The 25049-nt window shown below is 40.4% G+C and overlaps 3 protein-coding genes across 3 annotated transcripts in view; all 3 read right to left on the reverse strand.

Annotated features, from left to right (window-relative positions):
• LOC103360798 (probable E3 ubiquitin-protein ligase HERC6) overlaps positions 1 to 7649 on the reverse strand; it is a 9774-nt gene extending 2125 nt beyond the window's left edge. The window contains exons 1-16 of the mRNA XM_008286695.1: positions 7416 to 7649; positions 5812 to 5968; positions 5612 to 5688; positions 4757 to 4984; positions 4317 to 4408; positions 4065 to 4192; positions 3755 to 3909; positions 2815 to 2870; positions 2631 to 2722; positions 2462 to 2521; positions 2266 to 2362; positions 1955 to 2135; positions 1508 to 1659; positions 1092 to 1211; positions 875 to 973; positions 522 to 701 (exon numbers count right to left, since the gene is read on the reverse strand). Of these exons, the coding sequence (XP_008284917.1) occupies positions 522 to 701; positions 875 to 973; positions 1092 to 1211; positions 1508 to 1659; positions 1955 to 2135; positions 2266 to 2362; positions 2462 to 2521; positions 2631 to 2722; positions 2815 to 2870; positions 3755 to 3909; positions 4065 to 4192; positions 4317 to 4408; positions 4757 to 4984; positions 5612 to 5688; positions 5812 to 5968; positions 7416 to 7632 (2091 nt within the window). The 5' untranslated portion in view covers positions 7633 to 7649. The remainder of the gene's footprint in view (positions 1 to 521; positions 702 to 874; positions 974 to 1091; positions 1212 to 1507; positions 1660 to 1954; positions 2136 to 2265; positions 2363 to 2461; positions 2522 to 2630; positions 2723 to 2814; positions 2871 to 3754; positions 3910 to 4064; positions 4193 to 4316; positions 4409 to 4756; positions 4985 to 5611; positions 5689 to 5811; positions 5969 to 7415) is intronic.
• Positions 7650 to 8091: 442 nt separating this feature from the next.
• Positions 8092 to 19932, reverse strand: LOC103360810 (leucine-rich repeat and WD repeat-containing protein KIAA1239). Its single transcript, XM_008286713.1, has 11 exons — positions 19839 to 19932; positions 19587 to 19675; positions 18462 to 18569; positions 17419 to 17605; positions 17077 to 17084; positions 16513 to 16654; positions 16287 to 16435; positions 14938 to 15288; positions 14623 to 14724; positions 13050 to 13845; positions 8092 to 11913 (listed from the first exon to the last, which is right to left on the reverse strand). The coding sequence occupies exons 1-11, from the start codon at positions 19930 to 19932 to the stop codon at positions 8750 to 8752; spliced, it is 5190 nt and encodes a 1729-aa protein (XP_008284935.1). The 3' UTR covers positions 8092 to 8749.
• A 334-nt stretch (positions 19933 to 20266) lies between these two features.
• fchsd2 (FCH and double SH3 domains 2) overlaps positions 20267 to 25049 on the reverse strand; it is a 70656-nt gene continuing 65873 nt past the window's right edge. The window contains exons 20-21 of the mRNA XM_008286694.1: positions 24874 to 24968; positions 20267 to 24188 (exon numbers count right to left, since the gene is read on the reverse strand). Of these exons, the coding sequence (XP_008284916.1) occupies positions 24096 to 24188; positions 24874 to 24968 (188 nt within the window). The 3' untranslated portion in view covers positions 20267 to 24095. The remainder of the gene's footprint in view (positions 24189 to 24873; positions 24969 to 25049) is intronic.

A 25049-nucleotide genomic window follows, 5' to 3' on the forward strand; every position in this document is an offset into this window, starting at 1 on the left:
AAAAATCATAGAAATCTACTTATCTGTGATGTTTCATTCTATTGAAAATCAACAAAATCACTTTATGCCATGACCCATATAAAGGTTTTGTGGGCAATTTCGCAAAAATGTTGTGCATTCAAGGTTTTTTTTTTTTTATTTCTCTAAAATAAAATAAAAAAAAAATCAAAGAAATTCTGCTTTTCTTTTTCTTTTGTTTTAGGGCATAAATTTGTGATGCCACACAAAAGACACATTTCATTTTCTGAGGTCACGGCTTTATATTGCAGTAAAAAAAAGTGACCGGGACAACAAAACACCTGGTAACAGCTTTGGAGTTCAGAGGGTTAAAGGTTCACAATAAAAAAAAAATAAAAATTTGAGCAGCCCTCAACCAACTTTACACATGAAAGAACTGTATGCTTGTCCAGCTAAACCAGCGTCTAAATCTTATTTAAAGTTAAATAGCTGGAGTGCACATTTAATTAGCATGAAGTGACTTAAGAAGACAAAAGCTGGCAAAGTTTAAAAGCTTTATTTACCAGAAGCTCCCTTTGGAAAGCGCAGTGGTCGGCTGCACTGAGCTGTCTGAAGGAGTCCTCGATGAGGTGGGATCGTCTCAGAGAGAGCTGGAAGACCGGGGCGGGGGCCGAGTCCACGAGATCACCCAACGATTCATCGGGCCACAACAAAGCCAGGTTATGAATGAATTGATGCACTTTCTGGAATGACAAAACCTTCCCTTACAAAGATATCTCTTGAAAGATAGAAAGCAAATATAAATATAGTGGGAGATGTTCTTCAAAATGTGCAAATTCAGAGAAAAGTCTGTTTTTGCAGCGACAATAATGCGGTGCAATGTTTACGTTGATCGTATTTTTCATTCATACTGTACCTTCATAAAGAATGCATTGATGTTGAACACTGCCACCTTGCAGACCAGCGTGAAAACGAATGGGTAGCGGCAGAAGATAGCGGGAGTGTGCTGATGATCCTTTAAGAAAATAATAATTTAGCAAAGAAATAATTTCAGCAAAAAGCAGTCCTAAACCTATTCAGTACAAATGTACAGCTAGTTTCTCAGAAACACTCGAACATCGTGTTGCTTTTACCTCCACTTTGGAAAGCTGCCTCCACAAAGTGACGTCTAAGTATGGCTGCACATTGCCGATGATTTCCTCGACGTAAAAGGTGCTCAGTGGGACTTTGTAGGACTTTCCGACTTTGTTTGCCTGTAAATAAACACAATCATTGTAGAAAAATAAATTATTAGAAACAATATTTTTATTTCATAATGAGTAAGAAGTAACGTCTTTTGTCGCTTTATACCATTTTTTCCCCCATCGTCAATAGACGGTGATGGTCAGAGTTTAAAAGGCTGTTAATATGGGATTAGCAGTTGTAGATATTTGTGTTTTTCTACAGGCCTTGCAGTTGATTTTTTAATGTAAAAAAAAGACTGAATGATTGGTAATTTGACCCCATTTTTGAAACTGCAGAAGAGCCACTGATGACAGAAAGAACTGACTTTGTAGAGCAGCTTGAGGACTTCCAGTAGGTATCTGACTCCTGGGTTGTGAGTTTGTAAGAGCCCGTTCTTCAGCATGAAGGCCAGAGCGTTCCTAAAGACCATGATGTGCCTCTTCAGTATGGACGCAGGCAGCGACGACCACCAGCTTCCTGCAGCACAAAAACAACACAGGCTTTCTATCGAACATCTCACGTTGAAATCATTATAAAGTTATATTTATTTTATAGTTTATACTGCGTATATCTGTTTTGAGAAGAGTTCATGAGCATTATTTAGAAATAGAAAACAAAAAATTCAGAATAAAGTGAGCATTTCATAAATATTGTTGTTTTGCAAGTCCATGTGATGCATTAAATCAAATTATATAATGTTCAAAAATACTAACTGCAAACCTGTGAGAAAAAAGTCTTTAGACAAGAAATAAAGTTTTCTGTATTTGTTTACTTAGGGTTGCCAGAGTCTTGTCATTGAGCTCCACAATGATGACTGCCAGAGTTAAAGACACGTTCATGACATAAGACTCCTCTTGCAAAAGGGGGCATGACAGCAGAATCGGGAAGATCTCTGGAGATTTTAAGAAAGCTGTTGATAAGTCAAGCAACTCGACCAGGAGCTTCATGTTTACCTGCATGGAGAGGAGATCGATGAGATTACAGTTCAGTGTTCACACACGTGGTTACAAATTACAGTCAATGTAGCTTTCAAGCTACAAATGGATGTATTTAACTCATAACCATTTGAAGGATGCTCTTAACTGATTGTTTGATCCATGGTACTGCCAACAGCTGGTCAAAGGCTCGGCAAGAAGCCTCAAGGTCCACAGTTATGGCACCTGCTTCCAGTGGACGCTCACTGTTATTAAAAGTAGAGCATTAAAACAAAGAAGTGAGTGGCAGTACCGGCCTTTTAAATCTAAAACTGTTTCCTGTAGATTGTAGAAAAAGGGCTTACTTGGCTTTTGTGAAACTTGCAACAAGACTTGAACTGGTCAGAAACATTGATGCAATTTCTCTGTTGTACAAAAGGAGAAAAAAAACATTAGAATTAAACACTGCCATGATGAAACATATGTTTAATATGTGCAGGTATTTACAAAAATAGCAGAGCTGCAGCAAATTACCTCCTCACTTCCACGTTTCCATGCATCGCTTTCAGCCATTTCTGCAGCTTTGTCTCATCGAGGCGCCCAGTTATCTTTCCATGATCTGAGTTCTTAAAAAACAAAAAGTTAGATAAAGTTAGAGGGCAGGAAAACACGTTTTTGTATGATGTAAAAGCTGAGCTTTTAGTTAGTTACACATTACCTTTGCAGGTGAAGAGTACATGAAGTTTGTATTCCACCCAGCTGATATTTTCAAATCTGCTTAAACAAATTTCATTAGTCACATAATCTTTCTCTACAAATCAAACATTAATTTAATTAGTAACATTAAACTTTGACTTGAATGTGAGAAACTGACCAAGAATAAGAACCATTACTAACTCAAAAATTAGTTTAAAAAAATTGCAGTCTTTGACAATAAATGCTTCTTCAGTTTGTTTTTGTCACAATTTTTCTCACTGTGGCCTCATTTTTCACTGCGATATAAAGTCTTGCATCATTATGGAAACAGCACAACGATGACGAAAAGTACAGACAACTTACAACTGTCATTTGTACAGTATAGCAGAGCTATAATGCCATAAATCATAAAATATGAAAAATACATTTATTTCTTTATTGATTTTACACAACATAATAAATAAAAATGGAAGCAAGATGTACAACATTTTTCCAGTTGCCTACCAGTGTTACCAATAGTGGGGAAAAGAACAGTGACTCTGATTTGCTTCCATACTTACTAACACAGCCTGCAGTTCAGCCGAGTTGAGCTGAAAAGTCCCTTAATTTTTCTAACATGACTGTTGGTCAGAGCTGAGTCACTAATGGCTTCACAGTTGTGTGGAGGAACACAGAATGTTTTTGTTTTTGACAGAATCTAACTAGAGAAAATTATGCATTTTGGCAAAGTATTTAATGAAGCATGGAGAACAAAGTGATTTAGATTTAGATGAAATATCACAATTTAAAGCTAAGATTGCTGCTACGTTCTGACTGAACAGCACATCACAGATGAGCAGTTTGTGGACAGTTGGAAATCTGAGTTTTGGTGTTCAGAGAATTATGAAGAAGTTCAAAGACACATCCGCCTCATATGCTTCATAAAAGCATCCTCTTCCCAGAGCTAGTGCATACATACATACCGTTGGGTATAACTACTGCACTGTCAGTGGTCCATGGAAGCTGAACCAGAGTCGGAGTCAGGCTGCTCTCTGACTTTCCAGTTCCTATCTGACCTTTGACCCCATTGCCAAAAGCCCAGAGCTGGCCAGAGGAGCCCAAAACCAGAGTGTGACGCCTGAGAGAGCAGAACCAAATGTGAATTTAATAAGAAACTGATAAGACATAAAACATAAGAGTATTTCACAAGTATTTAAATAAGTTTATCTATTCAGAGCTTCCTCAAGAATCTTATGATTGTGATAAACCACAAAATCAAATAAGACTTCCTACCTGCCACAAGCAATCTGGGATGCAGGTCCATCCAGACCTTCAACCAGCCTGGGTCTCACTTCATTGGCAGTGGAGTTGTGACCGAGCTGACCTTGGCTTCCCTCTCCAAAAGTGAAAACTTTACCATCCTAGAAATCACATGATAACCCCTTAGACATATCTTTACAATGTGACACTGAATTATTGGGAGAAGTCAGAGGATTTAATCTCATTCTGTGCATCACACGAGCAGAGAATCAGTGGAGTTCATACCTTTGTTAACACAGCAGAATGTGACTCTCCACAGCTTATGAAGGAGACACCCAGAGGTCTGAGGGCAGGAACCATGCAGATGTTGAACCTGCCTGTTTAAGATGATGGGAGGGAAAAGATGGAAAAATTATGATACACATAGTTTTTGATTGTTGTGACATAAGAGACCTATGCATCATTAGTGTGATATTTTTTTTGCATGAAAAACCTGATGTATACAATCAGACACATTCAGTGCACACACAATCCACCACAGATAGTAATGCAGGCACCAAAAACGCTGGATGTAGCAAAAATTCTACAAATTAAAACCCATATATGAATTGATCTTGAATCCATTCTGAACGTATCTCTAGATTTATCCACCTTTATGGAGAATCTGTTGCTTGCTAAATGTGAACAAAACCAGTGTGACACTACGTAACATTAAATGATCATACCTTTCTCATCCACCCTGTTGAGCCCCAGCTGGCCGAATTTATTGGCCCCACAGCAGTACACCAGGCCCGGGAGCGTGAGGAACAGAGTGTGGGTCGCTCCGGCTGAAATCTGGGTCACTGCCACCCCGGTCAGAGCACAAACCAGGACCGGTGTGTACTGCAGAGCTACCTCCTTCCCATGGCCCAGCTGACCATGACTGTTCAGACCCCAGGAGAACACGTCTCCTCCTGGAAAGTGGAGAGTAACGACGAAAAATGCTGTATGTAAATACACTAAAGAAATGTCATAGAAAATGAAGTAAAAGATGTGAAATGATTTTCTAAACTCTGTTAAACATTTGTCTAGCTTATCAGGGTACACGGACATCATGGGTGATATAAATAGAAATCTTGGTTCAGTGTTGTAGTTGCAAGAAAACGAGCGTCTCCACAATAACGCTAACACAGTTTATAGCATCATACAAGTGTTATTTCTCTACTACCATCCATCTACTAAACAGGGTAACATGTGGGGCAGTTATAAGCTTTTCTTTTGGAGTCCTCCTACATTAATTCGCTCACAAAAACGTGTCTACACTTCCATATAAGCACCTAATCACAAGCACAATTTCAGATATAAATGGTCTGTAAGAATTCTGTAAGAATAGCCACTTGTGATGATTTTTTTTCTTTACTTGAATAATCCAGCTGTATTTTCCTAAATCTGCTAATACAAAACATCTACTTTGCACTTTATGTTGCCTGCAGCAGTAAGAAAACTGGATACAGAGCAGAGATTTTAAAAGTAAAACTTAATTACTGTGACATTAAACATAGTTAAAGATTACAAGCTGTGAAACGAGAGTCACCGCTTACCTTTAGTCAGTGCCAGGGAGTGGGAGTTTCCACAAGCGACTTGTACTATCTGTATGGGCATTGGTATAGGCACCCGACTGCATGGTGATGAGATGATAATTGGTTAAAATATGAAAAAAAATCTCATGAGTTTGCACTTTTAACCACTGTTCACTGACTTTTAGTGTGCATAGCTGTATGTAGGATGAACAAGCTCTTGCCTTGGTCTATGACTGGTGCACATCAACGCTGGTGACTCTCCCAGCTGTCCATCCTCTCTTTCCCCCCAGGAAAACACGTGTCCAGATGCACACAGAGCCAGACTGTGGTCCTGACCACAAGCCATGGCCACCACATCACCCAGCCCCTCCACACGACCTGACCACAGACAGAAATTGTCCAAAAAAAAAAAAACCCAAAACAAAACAAGTGATAGAAAGTAAAGTGTAAGGCCGCATGAAAAAACTTTAACTTCACAAAATCTTTATAGTAGCCACAAACACACTAGAAAACCTGAGCATGGCATAAAAATCTGTAGCCAGTCTTCATTGACAGTGTTACAATATTGAGGCACCTCAACGTATTTTTATTTGTAGCTTTTTGTGTTAGCAAATCTTTTTCACATTAGGGCAAGAGTCATCTTATTTATGGTGCATTACTGCAGTTAAAACCATTACTTTACTTACTACAATGTTTTTTAAAGACATTTCTTATATGAAGTAAATGTTTTCATTCTTCTTCTCTTCTGTCTTTTCCTGCAGCTTTCCATCAGTTTTATTCATGCTATAAAAAAAATGTGCTCAACTTGTCTGTACTGTTTTTGATTTATCTAATATAAATGATTTAGATTATTTAATTTATTTAGTTTGTTTTTTTGTTTTTTTTTAAATGATGTCTGTGTGTGATAAGATGCCGTAGAAATAAACTTGCCTGCTTGTTGTGGGTATGCGGATGTTTTCAGGCTTTGCCTCTGATCAGACGTTGATAAGAGATGAGTCAGTTCTGGCTTAAAATGTTTACTCCACCCAAAGCAGAACTTCCTGCCCAAACACTGTTGGTTTTAAAGGTTTATTCCACTCAAAGTACTACTTTGTGTTAGAGTTTTGAAGTTTTATTCCAATCAAAATACCCCATTATGCCCAAGTACCTATAACTTTAAAGCTTTAAATTCCACCCAAATAGTACTTTCTAACAAACAAGTTATGAGTTTGTAGATTTACCTCACATAAAGTACAACTCTGTGCACAAGCAGTATTTGTTTTAAAGGTTTATTCCACTCTAACAGTACTTACTTTCAATGCATTGTGGTTTTAAATGTGTTGTTTTTCCGCGCTAAAGTGTGCATAGCCATTTATTTATGTTTCTTTTTGCCTGTGTTTGTGTGCTGCAAAAGCCAGATTCAGTTTGTAATAAACAAGTGGTCTCCATGATATCTGGTCCCAACATAAATAAATAGAAATAAATAGAAAAACAACACACAGCGGTCCTGAAAACACAGCCTCTGTCTCTGCTACAGAAATATTCTGCTGCTGCTTCACTTTCGTTGTCTGGACGGTGAAGGATGAAACGAAACCGAAACCTAACTCTGTGATTCATCCTGCGTAATATGCGCACCAGTGATGACTTATAACTTTTGATTGACGCAATAAAGTCATGAAGGAATCAGCTGAGCGACACAAACAATGAAATCCACCCAAACAGACTTCACACCCTCCTGGAGAAAAGAAATAATAAAACTAGGAATATATAAACTCACTGACTTTATGTTTAAGTCAAATATCCTGCAGTTTTTTGAAAACAAAATATAACACCGTCCTAGACTCACCTAAAATCTTTCCATCTTTGCCCTTCTTTCTCCCCAGTTGTCCCTGTGCGTTGTGTCCGCAGGAAAAAACGTCTCCGTCCGCGTTGAGCAGCAGCGTGTGTCGGTCCCCGCAGCAGACGTCGGTGATGGTCCCGGGGACGGACCAGGTCACCGGGCTGAGGGCGGCCTGAGGACCGAACTGTCCCTCGGAGCTGTCTCCCCAACACCACAGATGCATGTCTCCACCTGACACAAACTGACTTCTTCACTGCCTCCACCGGGCCAGTTATCTCAGCCGATGCTGCGTTCAAATGCTGTCGGAGATTATACGGTCACCTGTGGATTGCGCAGGAAACCAACTCATCCTGAAGTACGACTATAAAAGTATTGCACGGCTCTTATGTAAAAGTTAAAACGTCTAATACGGTAGTAAAGTTTGCCACTGGGTTGTTTATGCACTTGGTATTTACTTTGTAGAAGCCACGAATGCACAACCAGTGGAGCTCTCGCATTCACGAGCCTACATGAAGGCAGCACAAGATCGGTCTAAGTGTGGGAAAAAGGTGGGACTCAAAAAACAAAAAGTATGCAATATATTTTCAGTTAATAAAACAATGTACAGACAAGTTATTCTGCTGTTTGTTGACATTTATGGCAAGACAGCAGCCGTTCATAGGAATAAAACACACAATGGAGACACGTTAAACCGACATTGTTTTGTTTAATGCAGAGAACATATACAAAAATAAGACAATCATAGCAAATTATTTAGTTTCACAAAAATGTGCTGAAATCCTATTGTGTGAGCAACATTCACGATGTATATTTTCTATATATTCAAAAAAGGTACCAAAAATAAGACATGGTTTTGTTTTCACAGAAATGAAACTTAGACAAATGCATTACAAAGTTTTTCTGCAGGGAGGTGCCATGTGAGCTTTGCTAAACCTAAGACAAATGATGGTGCATTTGGTTGGAAAACAGTCCATTTAGTGTTCTCTACAAGCGTAAAACCCACTGAAACATGCAATCATTTTATTTATATGTCAATATACACTGTAAATATACAGTACATACATCAGTATTCAATTCTGAAATCATTTGATGTCATCACTTTTTGTCCTATCAAATCCTTCATCTACACATATACACATGCTTGTATGTCTTAAAAAGTTGGAAGAGCAAAAGAACAGCTGTGGGAATATGAGGAGATTTATTCCACTCTTCTATTAGCCCCCCTACAACTTTTTTTTTTCAAAGTCACAAATGTAAAAATATCTTCATATATCCGTCAATAACACCCTGGGACTGAAATTTTCATTTTACAAGTATTTCAAGGAGTGCTCTATAAAGGGTTAAGGCCAAGTAATATTGGGGGAGGCTCGAGGAAACCAGCTGAATGATGCTCTGTCAAAGGGGCACTGCTTCATTTGACCATTTAAACTTTCCCTGTTGCTGACCAACTCCTCGCCATCGATCACGTCATCAGAAACAGAGTACACACCGACAGACCCGTCCTCAAAACCCACAAACACACACTGCCACTCGTACACAACTGTCAGCGGATTCTTAGACAGACGTACACTTCCTATTCTTTCCCCGTCTGAAAGTCGTGTGACTGTGAGGACGGGCTTTGCGTGCAGGTAGCAGGTACAGCTATTCTCCAGAATGGGCGGTAGGGATACGTAGGCAGCATAGCATCCGGTTTTGTCCAAACATGCTTTAATGACAGGGCCCTCGGCTTTGAATGAGCATAATCTGACCTGAGATAAGTCTAAGAGGTTGATGGTGCCATTATCAGTGGACAGCAGTGCGTAGCTCCCATCAGAGGACATCTGGAAGTCTTGTGGCTGACAATGAAACGTATACGGCAGCTGAAAGTGCCTGCACACCGTCTCCTCTGCTACCTTCCAGGTGTACACTGCTCCTGAGGCGGCCATCACCACCACAAAGTCTGGGTGCTCTGTAAGGGTTTGGAAGGCAATAACCTGCTCCGAGCTTTCCACACAGGAAAAACGCTTGCTGATGGAGCCCGACCATAGACTGGCAGCCAGCAGGTCTCCATCGCAACGGCCAATGAGATACGTGCTCTCTGGAGACACCTGAGCGTCAGACAGGTACGGGTGTATGCTGCAAACGATGCCCCCATGTGCCATCTTCCAAACCCGGGAGAGGCCTCGCTTAGAAATGCTCACTCCAATTTTGCTGTTAGGGGCAATCAGGATATTTGTAGCCCTGCTGCCGCTGATACGCACAACATTCTCACCTGTTTCTGTGAGCCAAACGTAAATGTCTCCTGCTGACAGTGACACAAGGTGGATGCTGTTCAGAGAAAGCTGCACTTTTTCCACCGGGCTGTCATGCAGGAAGCTATCATGTGGAAAACCTGTGTCTGAACTCCATCTCCATACTGTCTCTGACCCATCTGCAGTGTAGAACCAAGCGCCTGTTTTTTCAACCACCACTTCTTTCACTCCACACCCCATTTTCGGAGCTGTTCCTGCAGCATCAATCATTTCAGAGTCCCACGCTGTCAGACAGCCGTTTTGATGAACACAAATGACATCCGAGGACATTCTGAAGAGCGTACGGGGCTGCTTGGTTGTTTCTAAGGAAAGAACGCACTCCCCAGTGCTGACCATCCACACCAAGACAAGACTGCAGGTGTCTAACAAAGCCAAGAAAAGGTGGCCGTCCTGGGAGAGCACAGCTTGAGTGAAGGCCTTCCCTTTTGGAGCCAAGAATTGGTCCCACAGCTCCCAGTTACATGTATCCCACAGAGAAACCTGGTTGGCTTGACACACCAGAAGTGTATTGATTTCTTCAGAATGATCCATGCTGAGAATGTTATTAGATTCTCCCCGATTGAAGTTTTCTTTGACAAGTCTGGGCGGTTGTAATTTGGCTGCCACATCCCATAAGGACACATTCCCATTTCTGTCAATACACGCCATTTCCCTCTTGTCTTCACAGAGGATTATCGATGTAACTGCACTGTGGTTTGAGTTTGAACAGGTGCCAAGCAGACTGCCGGCTTTGATGTCAAATATGGACACTGTGCCTTCATCCCGCCCACAGAACATGAAAAATCCATCAGAGGAGAGAGCCAAACAGGTCACAGAGCCCTGGCACTGGAAATGAGTCAAGGTCTCACTGGACATGTCAAACACACTCACAAAACTCTCATCTTTCCACCACAAAAATAGCTTTTTCTGACAAGCAGCAAATCCCTCGATTTTGTTTGGTGTTTGGCTACACTCAAAGTCTTTCTTCAAATGGGCTTTAACCTCTACAAGCATTTCTGGGCCAGCCACATCCCACACAAACAACTTGTTGCATTGAGTTGAAAGCAGGAGGAATTGATTGCTGCTTTTCACTCCTGCAAACTTGAGCTCCTCCTGTTTACAGCTCAGTGACAGTTTGACTATATCGCGTCCAGAGTCACTCAAGATCCAAGCAGACCCGTCATCCAGTGTCTCGGCTACGATCCCGCACTCTGTAGCAGCAGTTTCTGTTACACAAGCATCCTTGGTTTTGTTGTAGCACTTTATATATTGAACGGGGAGAACAGTGGAGGGACTAGGACAAATTGCTGTTCCTAATCCCCGTTCTCTGCACCTCCTCTCCTTTCTGATCTCTCTGACATAACACTCGAGAGCAGGAAAGACGTCTAGATAAGGGAGGAGGCTTGTCTCCATCACTGTGAGCAGCTGCAGAGGTGAGCTCTGCAGGAAGCAAGCAGAAGACTTCAATGTGCTTGCTAGGAGGAGTCTTTCTCTTAAAAACTGATACGGAAATGAACCTTCATCGGGCTCCAACATGGCTACCAGATCTCCTAAAAGACCAGCTTGAACCATCGCCTGATGAAACCCTAATGACATTAACAACCCCTGTTCCAACTCCTCCCACCTGCCACTTTGTTCCAAGTGATAAGGCAATTCTAGGACTTTCCTCATGTTTACCCGACCAACATCTTTGGAAGAAGGGAAGACAAAAGGCTGACTGGTTGGCTGCCTGTCTGTGTCTACATTCAAGGCCTTGTTTAGTCTAGATGTCTGGTTTACAAGAAGTGGTTCCTCACTTCCACAAGCCCAACGGCCACTAAAATAGTCCACCATCTCCGAATGAATCTTCCGCCGCACCTCATGAGAGCCTAAATACCTTTTAGCCACAACCAGTTTGAAATGCCGGCTCACCCAGAACAAAACCTGCGAATCAGCAACTTTCCTTTTCATAAGAAAGCCCTTTAAATCCAAAAGAAGTCTCTCCACGTCAACTTGTGGGATCCTCATCTTAGATTGAGCGCCTTCACTGGGACAGACATGCTCAGCCAGAACTTCGTCTTGACTGGACAGCAGGTCAACAAGCTCAACTTCCGAGAGGCCAGTCCGAGAGAGGGTGAGGTAAGAGACGGCACGAGCCATGAGGGTAGAGCCGTGTATCTGTTCGAGGTGATCCAGGAGAAAAGAAATGGATGAATGGATGCCGTCGGGGAGAGACGACTCAGTCACATCTGAATCTGATGAGAGAAGAGAAAGTGAAATGAGTGAAAAGTACTGAAATTATTTTCAAGTTTAATAGGTAAGCTATTTTCTAATGCAGGAACTTGGGAGGCTAGCAATTGAGCATGTTCTGAAACCGCCCCCGTAGAGCAACTTTCACCGCCAATTTGGGGGGGAAATATAGTACCTATTCCAGGCTACGTACGATTGATTGGCCCTGAAAACTGCCGTGTGGGGCTTGACATCAATTTGGTAAACTCAGAGTTATGTTTAAAGATGGTTTTTCCATGTCCTCGTTAATACTAGTCTTGTCCTCTCTAACATTTCATTCAAGAATGTAAAATTCAGCGTTTAATCCTACATCACAAATTCTCCATTATTCTGTTTCCTACATGCTTGGAGAACTGGTTACATCCAGTCAAAACTATTTGCTGTTGTTTAGGTGCACTTGGAGTTAAACCCACAATCAAAGCTGTTTGGATCCTACATCACAATGGAAATGGAAAGGCTGAAAGGCCCTGATTACAAAGCAGTTCCTGTGAACATTAGCACCACCTCATGCCTGTCCAGAGTTCCTGCTGTGGAAAGTGGCCTATTGTGTATTTTTTTTGTCATCAATTACAAATCTTGGGAAATGTCCAAAACCAACAATGAATGGAAGAGCTTACTGTTCTGTGCCATAGAGTTTTACACTCTATTACAAACACATAAGTTACCCACCTCACTGCAAGGAGAGGTATGTTGCTTGATTACAATGAACATGTTTGTCAATTTTAAACCTATGACAACCCTTTATAAAGGTTCCGTACTGATTAAAAAACATGTTTTTCCTGTTAGCAGTTGTTGTTTTTATACAATACAGATATACTGGCACTCCTTTGATCTTCTTGCACAGTGAAAAACTACTCCATCAATGCTTTCAGAGTAATTCTTCCTGCTTGCTGCAAAACTGGAAAACCGCTGTGGCCATTTGTTTATGAAAAATATTTGTAAAAAAGATGTGAAGCCAAATATTTGTGACAGATATATCAGGAAAGAATGGGTTTGGTGCTGTTTGACAGCATGTCAAATTTGGAAAATAGTGACAGTGCTTTTGGTCATTTCATGAGATTTGTTACTAGTGACTACAAAAAATAAAGAGTATCAGTTATACCGGAGTGCCACAGCGAGGCGTGTGCGTGCAGGAGTCGAGCGTAGAGAGGAAGACAACAGGACGTCAGCGCCTGATTCACCAGAGCTTGTTGTCCTGAAGTCACCCTCCTCCCTGAACCTCTCAGCAGCGACGTCAGCATCTTCACACACTGTTTCCTGTCCACCAATCCCAGCTGCACACATACATATCCTGATACCTCCCCATCACCCTCTGACACACACTGAGGAGGACCGCCTTGTGGGTAATGTAGTTTGATGACTTGCAGGAGATGTTTTCGGTTGGAGGAAACCGTGAGGATGAGTTTGACGCCTGGTGGAAGGGAGGAGGGGAGGCTCTTGATGATCTGAGGGCCAAAGTTGTTTTCGAGTTGATCCAAGCCATCAAGGAACAAAATGAGAGGCCGTTTGGTAGAAGGAAGGAGGGTGAAGAGGGATGAGAGATGTTCTTTAAGTTCAGACAGACAAACGTCAGGTTTAATGATGTCAGAAGTGAATCCTCTAGGATCTGGACAGGATATGTTCAGGTTCTGCTCTTTGGTGGGTTCATGGTGAGAATCTAGAACAGATGTTGGACTGCAGCTGGTTTTGTCCTCTCTGGGGTTTGTGATACACCTAAGACTGTCTGGATCAGCGCTCGGGTTGAAGCTGGGATCCTGCTTTGAGGAGGAGTCAGTGTGATATCTGCAAACTATCTGATAACAAAGGCTGGACAGAAGATGCTTTGGTGAAGTATTGATTGACAGGTTGCAAAAATAACCGATCACCACAGGATCGCTGTCTGACAGCCAAGACTTGATCTGTGGAAAGAGCCAGAGAGAAGGAGAACTTGATTTGATGTTAGCAAGACCATGTAGCACACATTCCAGCATAATGCAAATGTCCTTTCGTTTGGGTTTGCGTTTCTATGTTTGGCAGCTAATTAGTCTTTTTTTGAACCATTTTATTTTTCTTGTTTTGTCAGTAATTTCTCTTGATAGAGCTACGGGTTATAGATAGAGGGGTTTTTCAACCCTCTCAAGAGCTTTGTTTAAGTCAACAGAGGAGAATCACCAGCACCAAAATGAAAAGAACAGAATAAAAAAATCTATAATTTTTTTTTTACCAGCTTTGGTAATGAGAGTTTTATTTACTCATAATGTGCATTTTTATTTATCAAATTGTCAAAAAGGAACAGCAAAAGACAAAAATGTGATTGCTTTACAATATGAAAACTAAGACTGTCTAATAATTTCATTTAGTTCAATCCATGAATTAAATCCAGTTATTACGCAAACAGGAACAGATATTTTTAAAATGAACTGCCTTTTTTTACTAATTTAAAAACAAATAATAAGCCAAATAAAGGAGGAATATGTGTATTTATTTGTGAATATATATTTCCAATGCCACTGTTTGCAGCATGTGCTTTACTGTTTTATTGTTTTGCTGTTTGGATCCTGAATAGGAAAGTTATTAAGAGCTACAGGGAACCTTAAAATCCAATGTGAACACAACCTTTATTGAAATATTTTCTGAAAATAGCAAGAACAGTTAATTTATGAGAACAGTTTCACATTTCACTGCAGTGCTCCTACCTGCTGAGTGCAGTGTGCCAGCAGGACTGTCTTCCCTGTGCATGGTCCTCCCATCACCACCAGTGGGCGCTGTTGGTCCCTCTGCTCCACATAGGCTCTGACCTGCAACCAGTGAAAGTTAAACTTCAGTGGTGCTAAACTGCTGCGGAAATTTTTTGCCACCAACTTTCATGAAAGCTTCAATACACAGTGACAATAAAGTAGAAAATAACAATGACAGAAAACGACAGCTGAAGAACTTTAAAGTACTGCCCACACCAGAGGCAGGTAAAAATATGACTGTTTTCTTGTCTCTGTAAAACCTTCCATCCTGACCTTTTCCTCCTCCGGCTGATGGACGTCGTAAAATCGAGCGAGGATGTCACACAGCTCCTTCTGCTCGGCCTCCTCTCGGGATAAAGCATCGCCGAGGTCACAGTCTTCAGAGATGTTCAGGTCGTCCATCAACCCCACGAGGTCAGAGTAAACCTGCTGGCACAGACGCTCGACATAGCCCCGCCTCCTGGTCGTTGTGTAACCATGGCGACGGTCGCACTCAGTGGTTGTGGCGTAGACTAGAAGTTTGGAGGAAGTGACGAGAGCAGGGAGGAAGACGTCACGAAGCTCTGACAATAATTCATCGCTGGTGGGTGTTTTCCTCAGAGCGGCCTGGTCAGACGTCTCAAACTGAAAATACGGAACAAAAAGAGTGTTTTTCTCATTTTCCGCAGTTTTAACAGATGAAACTGTTCATTGAGCTCACGTTTGCCGTGAGTCATAATTTAAAGAATCACACACTGTCCAGGAGAGTATAGGTGCTCTGCTAGTCATTTAGAAGGCATGATTTCATGATATAATGCTTAAGGATTGTCGAATTAAATGTTTATGAAAGATCTGAGTAGGTTTCCTCGTTTCTCAGAGCTCCATGATGTGATTATTTGTATTAAATCTAGAATATATCAGTGTTGGTTTTTCAGGCAACAATAGCAAAGCAGATCAAAATGGCCAGATCTGACGTTGCTCAAATGTTGAGAAATATAAATATAAAACACATATTGTTTATTTGAAATGATTGAAAACCTATATACCTAAATCAGAGGATAGCAAATAGGATCTTTAATGTAAATGTGCATTGGACTTGGAATAAAAGCTGCAACGTGTACAAAAGAAAAGTGTTAATTTTACACAATATGCAAACAAGATGTAACTTTCTGGTTACATCAGTTGTACAACTAATAATGCTATAAGAAGAAATGAGCTAATATTTTTCTATTCTGTTTATTTGGAACTGTAGATTTTAGAGTAGAGTTGACTAATGTTTCAACTGAACAGTAATAATAATTTCAATAATAATTGAAAAGAAGCTGGGCTGTTTCTGTAATTTCTTCGTCTGTAAAAAGACAGAAAAGTTCCCACATGTATTGACTGTGACACACAATTTCTTACCTTTCAAAACTAATATAATGAAAAAGATCATTGGTAATTGAAGGCAGAATAAAATTCAACCCTGTCAGAGCATGAAAAATGCACTTTTAATAAATGTCTCAAACTACTTTATATGCAATCAAGAATGGGTAATGAGTGTAAGTGAGGTGTATCATGACTAATAACTTATGGAATTATATTTGTGCCACAAATATAATGCCACAACAACTCCTCATGTTACAGTGATGAATGACTTTTACCTCTGATTTTGGCTGCAGCTGTAAATTCGTCTCACTTTTGTCTCTCTCTCCTCTTGCATTGATGACCTTGTGGACATAGACCAAGCAGCGTCTCACCATGTTGTTATCAGGACGGTTGTCCAGAGCAAATCGCAGATCTGCATCAAGGGCTGAAGACAAACAGTTAAACTACACTTCAAGAAAGAAAAATAAATCCACAGACACAGACACACAGCGGATATTTCACCTGATCTGTAGTAGCCTTTGGCTTTCTCTGGGGTCATAAGGTCACTGTGGACACAAAGACTCACAGCTGTCTGAAACACCTTCCTCAGCTCTGCATCTTTAGCCTCTGTTTTGTTCTGCTCCTCCTCCTTAACCTCTGTCTGCTGAACAGGGAGGAAAAAAGACAAAAAAAAACATCACAATCCACTAGTGTAAGGACAATGTCTATCTTTGCAATTAATATTTAAAATATGGCATACACTCTAAGATAATTAGATATACATATAAAACTGTGATATTTCATGACAATCTGTTTGCTCTAAACAGATTCTGTAAAAAATAAAAAATAAATAAAAAAATAAAAAAATAAATTGCTTGGCACAACTGATAAATCATTTGTGACAATCACATGAAAAAATCCTGGGCAGAGCATATGCAAGGCAAGTATGGAAACAAATAAAACTGTAAGCAGTAAAATCTTTTGAGTATATAAAGTCAACATTTTTTTTCCAGTGTTGGTAACATCTGTGGGCCACTTGAAAAAGAAGCTGTACATGTTGATTCTATTTTGGGGTGTAAAATAAACCAGAGAAACTTGATATTTGTTTGATCTATTTTTTATGATTTATTGCATTGTAACTGTCTACAACAGCACACACAACATGTTTGAGCTCTTCCCACTCCTAGCCATGGTTGTGCTGTTTCCATAGAGCTGCAGGACTTTATATTGCAGTGAAACATGAGCCCACAGTGAGTATATTATGTGGCGGCAGCAAAAAAACACACCCAGCAACTGCTTTGGGTTCAGAGGACTAAACCTCTTCCTGCCCACTCAACATAAGGCTCTTAATTGGAATGAATAAATTCAAACGAAGCAGTGAAACTCAGAGAGGGAACAACTAAATGAGTGTAGTCACCGGAGAACAACAGGTGTATCTGCGTGGAGGTCGGAGGCAGTAGGAGGCAGGGACGCTGCTCTCGTCCCTCTGGTAAACCTTCTCCAGCTCCTGGGTGCTGACGCCCGCCTGCTGGCTCTCCTGCAGCAGCAGCTGGTACTCTGACACCTCCACCTGGGTGGCCAGGCTGGCTGGGCCATACTGGTGTCCTACCAGAGCCTGCAGCACCACCATGTGGACACAGCAGGGACAGCAGCAGGAGATGCATTGTTGAATACAGATCAGTACACATTTCTGTTTATGAATTTATGAACTCATAAAGGAACTTTTTTTTTTTTCAATTATAAGCAAAAGTTAGAAAAGACTGTGATGAATGTGTCTTTAATTTGCATGATTAAACTACTCTGCTGCTCAGCTTCAGTGGTTGTGCATAAAGGAGAGGCACCTCAAACAGGCCTGTGTTTTTAATAATCATACATTTGTGTTGAGGCTGTGTCAGAGCACTTTTTTTTTTTTACCAGTTTTACCTGTATTAGCAGCTGTTTCTGTTGCTTTGTTTTTCACACATCCTGTACCCCTAACTGTGGAATCTGCACTTAGAGATTGCAAGAAATGCTGCCTAATGAGTGAATTATAAAGCAGACTTGATGACAGATGGGATTTTTTTTTTTTTAAACAGGTAAGATAACAGTTTGGTGGCTGTGAACACAGACTCAGGTAAACGGATGTTGTTTAGAACCTGTGACTTTATAGATGATCTAAAGCAACCACAGGATGCCACAAAAAGTCCAAAAAGCGCTATTTTTAAAGCTTATAATACAAAAAGCATTTAGCTCCTGTATTCCTGTTGTGTGGTGCTGCTGTTAGTGCCTGTGACATGACTCTGTATTTATTATATATGTTTGAATTACCATTTTAACCTACTGTTGGTTGTTGTATTTTCTGTGGTACTGATGCAGGCTGGGGGAGGGATTTAGTGTGTGTGTGTGTGTGTGTGTGTGTGTGTGTGTGTACAGATGCATAGAGAAATGAAATCTTGAATCTTGACTACATTATTCCAGGGGATTTCATTTACTAGTAAAAAAGGTCCAGCAGAGTTTTCTCTGCATTCTTGTATCAGCTGCTGTCTGCTGCTTTCATCAGGCCAGTGCCTGGGATCACTGGACTCAAACGGATCGATCACCTGCAGACACACACACACATACACACACACAGCGTAAAAGGTTAAAAACAACGTAGGAGTGAGATGACTGAGAATCGAGGCGGGACAGCGACGTCCAGTAACAAGTGGCTCAGTGGTGGCTAAATAACGTATCATGTTCTTTCCTCTGTGTAAGCACACATGCGGATGAATAGAGATACGCAACACAATGTGCTGATTGAACTGTCCTGAGGTGATTTAATACACACACACACACACACACACACACACACACATGCATGAGAAAAAACCAACACACAATCCAGATAGTCGCATTACAGCTGTTCATGCTCTTTGTTGTCCGTTTTAATTAAGCAAAGTTGAGTAGAATTGACTGCACCTTCACAGGAACGGCCTCAGGGGGAAAGTGTGAAAGAATAAAGACACACACACAAACACGCGCACACACACGTGCACACATACACACCTGGAAGCAACCAAATACTATTGCTTTTGTATTCCACTGTTGGCAGTGAATATAACGTTACGCATGGGTGTATTCGAGATGGAGCCTGTGGGTTAATAAGGTTTTGCGCTGAAAACACTTGAAGTCAATTATTTTTTTTAGTCAACTGGCAGAAAATAAATTTGCTGGCAACAGCTATTCAGGATATTTAGTTCCCATACTCTAAATGCATTTTTGGATTTTGTGCTTCTGTGTTATTCCTTAAGACAAACCGATGCACAGGTCCTCATGTTAGAAGAATAACCATCAGAGACACACCACTGTGAACACAAACAACTTTATGCTCAGGAACTACTGCTTTATAATGAACCAACTAATGATGCCAACCATCAATAGTGAAAGCATTTATGCAATTCAAGTTGTTGTGTTCTTGCATACAAGCAACAGTGCCTGCATAATAAGGCCTCAGCCAGTGTGAAAAGGACAGAAAGGATGCCAAAATGTTCTTCCACTACAATATACCACACACACAGCACGACTAAAGTTTTTTCTATACAGATTGCATAATTTCAAAAAGTAAGCTACATACTCACCCTGACTTCCAGCCCCAGTGAGTGTCTGCAGTGCTCTCTGAATCTGGGGAACACATTCTCTCTCAGAGCTCTACGCTCCACCACACTGTCTGCACAGAACATAAACACAACCAGGATGCACCTCTGCACAGTAACTCAAAAAACACCACCAAGTCAGACATAAACTAACACACATATACATCTGAAGTATCAGCTTTTTGTTCATTTCCAAATTTTTAGCTGGTCCTTTAGTATCATGAGTCACTTACATACCCTCTGGGTTGGAGCATAAGTATATTTTCACACAGGACGAGCTGCAGCTGGGATGTGAAGCAGAGCGGTCGATTTGTTTTCCTCCAGAGTGCATGCCGGATCAACAGCTACTGCTAAAACACAAAAATATAAGTGTAGACAAGTTTTGTCAGGAACATATTCAGTGACCCAAACAGACAGATTTCAGCTGCTGCTGCTCCTCTGTGCTGCTGTTCCTCTTTTCCCTCCTGCTCCACTCAGGAAACTCTTGCCTCGGGTGTTTATAGAGTGTGTTATCATAATCACGCCCACATCTCGTCACTACAACATCTACACAGCACACACACACACACACGTCAATTACACAAACTCTCAAATGTGTATACAATGCTCAGGTTTGACACAAACATGCAAATACATACACGAAAAATTCACAGTGGCAGAGAAACAACTTTTCCATATTTTTTTATTAATTAACATTTGTACACAATAAATACAAACTTTATTTTTTGTACAGCCAATAATAATATGCAGAAAGACTTTTGCACCTGTTCTCATTATTGTCACCATGGCAACAGTCTGTGAAGAGAGAGAAGGCCAGTTTATCCACCACATCGTTTATAACAGCAGCTGTGCTGCTCCAAATCCGCGCATGAAAAATAAAGAATTATATAAAACATAAAAACCAAAAACAGGCTCATACCAATAAAAATTGAACACTGTAGCGGACCAAAGGGACTGTCAAAAAGGGAAAATAATCATGTTCAAAGAGGCAACTGGCAACAAAAAGCCATAAATGTTATATTTGATAAGACTGACTGATCGAGCATTTATGGTGGGAAGTTCTGCGGACGTTGCTCCAAACCATAAACTTCAAAACAAGTTTGAAAACTGTTATAAATAAGATCTCAGAGAGATCAAGGAGAGGCTGCTGTTCAAGTCAATGCTAAGTCCTCCAACAGCAGAAGAGCAGAGGTTCGTATCTGAAAGTGAAACTAATTCCAGCATGCTTCAATTTGTTAGGTGTTGATGCTACAAAAAAATGTTGTGGTTTCATTTCTCGCATCGCTTTTCTCAATCTGATATAATTCATCTCCACTTTGCAAAGAGGAAACCAATCAGTTTGAGCCCAGATAGAGACTTTGTTTCTCTTCTTGCATGAGGCCTAAAGCTGTGCCCCAACACCAAACTACATACTAATACAATACTGTGAGTTCTCTTCATACTCCAAACTGTTGTTGCAGTTAGAATACAATGAATGAATAGACTTTTGGCCAGCAAAACTCCAACTTTGGAGCATTACTGATAATATCTTTAACAAAGAGACAGCTTTTTCTATGTTTACTGTCACATTTCTGGAAAAACAATAAGTGTAAATTGTTTCGAGCTGTGAGCAGCTTCTCCATTGCATTCTGGGACATCAGAGTTCAACAACACCCCTCTAAAAAAAAAAAAACTAAGTGAATTCAGTACCCATACTGACAATCAGCAGTAAACTTAATGCTGTAATTTATTCAGTGCGAACACTCTTTGAACTCAAAACTTGGTAATATGTAATAAGGAACTGGGACACATCTTCAGAGACAAACACAGATCTGATCAAAATTCCTCCTCTCTCTTATAAACAATCACACTCACAAACAGCCAGGCCTATCCCGAGACCAGAAAACACATTCCCTCCATGTGTGCATTCAAAACATCCCTTCATGTAATTTTTGTTTAGTATTTTTTAAATATAAATCAACACCAAATGACACTGTCCACAATCATCTCTCCATCTCTTTGGAAGAGTAGAGTTTTTTTTTTCTTCTAAACAACAAAAAAAAAAGTATCAGTCACACTGAAACAAAGAGTGTCCATAGAATCAGAATGAAGAAGAACAACTCTGACTTCTGTATTTGTAACTACAATGATTCATCAGAGTCTTTTCTATTCATGCTGACGCTACGCAAAGGTACTGCTACTTTCCAGGGAAGGTACAAATAAATAAAAGTGCTACGCTGCCCTTTAGGCAAGGAGTTTTAAAGGCTTGAAGGGTATGTAAGGGGGGAGATTTATTTACTTTGAGTAAAAAAACACCACAGATTTGTACTTAGCTCCATCTGAATGTCAATGGCTAGTTCCGTCCATGATATATTTGCTTTATACACCTCTTCTGATTTCTGTTCCTACCATCGTTAATCAAAGTTGAAATGTAAGACACGATGAAAAGATAAGGAAAAAAGTTAAAGGTTCACTTGTTTTTATGAACGTTTTCTCTGCTGCATTACAAAGCTACGCTCACATAGCGATGTGACGGGGGAAGCTTGGCGGGACAAGAGAGAAAAATAATACCTGCGAATGTAATGCGTGTCAAGTAAACAAGGATATACGTCATAGCTGAACTGAACAATGTTATAAATGATGAAAATCAACGCGAGAGGAGATATGATCTGTAGGGAGAAATACTATACAGTTCATTCTGTGCTTCGGAAAAAAACTCCTGACTCCCTCAGATATTTTTCAGTGTCTATATCATCTCAAATAAAACTTTTCTTTGTCACCACATAGTGAATACCAACAATTTCGCCTTCTCCTGAACCAACCCGTGAGGCAAACACGCAGAATGAGAGAAGATATAGCAACGTGTGTGTAATATAATGCAACTGTATGTGTGTATATGATAGCCACTGATTCACACTGACTGCCAACGGACAGAACAGACATTAGAGAAAAGAGGGGGAGACGTAAAGGAGGGATGCGAGGACAGGTGAAGATAAGAGCAGAGGGGAGGATCCAGCCTCCTTTTGTCTCTCGTTGTCTTTCATCCTCTCCCACCTTCTCCCCTTTCATCTCCCCGTCCCACTGTATTTACAACGCCCTTTCAGTATAAGATGAAGATAAAACTTCCACTACATATCAGACATGGTTTTCCATTCAGCTGAGTTAGTCTATATGAAACGCTGTGCATAACATTCCTATGACAACAGTAATGTACTGTACTAATACACATTAAATACGTATGATGATAATGACTATATATGGCGAGGGAAGGGCTGGGGCCCAGTTTCTCTGTCCATTTGCTTGAGCCCCCACAACACTCCAAAACATGACAAACTTGGCAAGTTTTCTCTTTATTTCTTTCATCAAGCTTACTTTTGAGAGAGCACTGACACCCAGAAATGTAGTGAAAGGTATTAGACATGTACGTTTTTAGCAGCAGATTGAATTCATTTTGCTTTCCTTTTTAAACATTTAATCATTAACAATTTCTGATCCACCTTCCTTCACAATAGAGGACTGCGTTAGTTTCCAATTGGTGCAAAACTGGTGCAAAACATTGGTTTTAGCAGAGGGACATTCACCAGGGATGTCTGCAAAACCCAAAAGTTGAAATAAGAATGCCATCGGCTGTTTTGATTTATCTCAAGAATCCACTAAGGCTCTTTTAACTATCTACATGAAAACATATTCTGTCGATAAAAAAGATTATTTACTCATTTCTCAAGTTGTGCCTTCAAATTTTTAAAAAATGAGTTTTGCTCAAGTGTGTGTGGGCAATAGGGAATAGATAAAAAGAAGACTTAAATAAATAGCATTTTAATGTATTTTATCAGCTGATTCAAGGTCTAAATAAAATAAAAATATAGAACTTCATTGACATTAATGCATTTTCCCTGTTTTATTCATGTATTCCGTTATCTATTTGACTAATCTGACAACCCTGCCTACATTTCGTCAGTTATAGGGCTCCAAAATATTTTAAAAACTTCATAATTAGTAATTAGCAACTGAGTGAAACACGTGAAATGTAGCAGAGAGATAAACTGCGTTCCAATCTTAAAGTAAGTTTAACAAGACAAAAGAAAACTTGCCAAACCCATCATTAACTTTTCCTCACACTCCCCCTCTCTAAACATTCCTCCTCCTCTTCACTGCGCTCTGATTGCTGCCCACTGAGGTGAGGTTTTAAGGCAAGAATGGAAGGACAGGGGAGGGTGAAGAGGCATGTGGGGGCAGCTACTGCTGCACTTCATCAGGAAGCTAATACAGAGATTTTTTAATTGGATACTCTGGCGTTGTCCCCTCTGTCTGCTCTCCTCCTCAACTTGAGGACGAGAGAAGATGCGGAGCGGCCGGAGGGGGTCGACGTGGTTCAGTTCGGTTTGCTTCACATCACTTTGTTTACGCTCACTTCAGTTTAGAGCAGTTCGCTTCCTCAGCCTGTAGGATACGTCTGTCTTTCATCTGTTTTTCTTTTGTTGTGCGCCTGTAACCGGCCGTCAGCTTGTCTGCCTGTCACACCAGCGTGATCTCCACCTCCTCCGTCTTGTCGCTCTTCTCCTGCTGTCGGCGGGGGTGCTGTTTGGGTGGAGGTGGAGCAGCTCGCACCTGCAGTGGAGAAAATTTTTTAAAAACATTATGTAAGTTTAAGACAAGTGAGAAAAGCTTAATTCAAAGCAACAGTGGAGATGGCCTACTTTTCTTAATTTGACAAACAGCATAATGCTCGCTACCTGCAGTGTGACACAAACCTTTTATCATCAAAAAGTGCAGGCAAAAGGTAAGAAGCATTTATTCTCCACTTTTAGCGGCTGTTTTCAAATAAACACAGTACTTTGAACTCATCTTTGGGATCCACAGGTCATACAGTTAATGAACACTTATGCAACATCTTGGTTTCACAAAGAATCAGAGAGAAACAGAGTTTGTGTAAAATGTTGTACTGCTAATGTTGGTTATTTCTATTATTATATTGTAATAAACTGAATTTGAAATGCCTAAAACATTACACACAAAACACAGAATGTTTTTTTGAGTATGAAAGTATGTCATACTGTACATTTCACAAAGTACATTCAAAAGTCCAATATATCTACAGATCAAATATATTTACCTTGTTATCTCTGACAAAAGCTACCTTTCTAAAACTATGGCTCTGATTTCATAAAGGTTATAATAATTTTCCTTTGTGCATAAAATGATGATTGTTGAATACATGTCACTATAGATTTACCATCAAAGGAAACATTAACATAGTACATACAAAATGACTTTGAATAACTTTGATACTGACAGGTCGTAGCTTGCCCGGGCCTCCTTCAGGAGTGAATCGCAGTGGTTGAGTCTGAGCAAATCCTGGAGATACTGGACTCCTGCCAGAGCTTTGATCTGCAGAACGAGAGACAAAGTTTCAAATAAAAAAAGCCCCAATGATCTTTTGTGGCTGATTAAAGTTGTTGTTTGTGTCCG

The sequence above is a fragment of the Stegastes partitus genome, unplaced genomic scaffold, assembly GCF_000690725.1.
Source record: "Stegastes partitus isolate 25-593 unplaced genomic scaffold, Stegastes_partitus-1.0.2 Scaffold465, whole genome shotgun sequence".
Classification (NCBI taxonomy): domain Eukaryota; kingdom Metazoa; phylum Chordata; class Actinopteri; family Pomacentridae; genus Stegastes; species Stegastes partitus.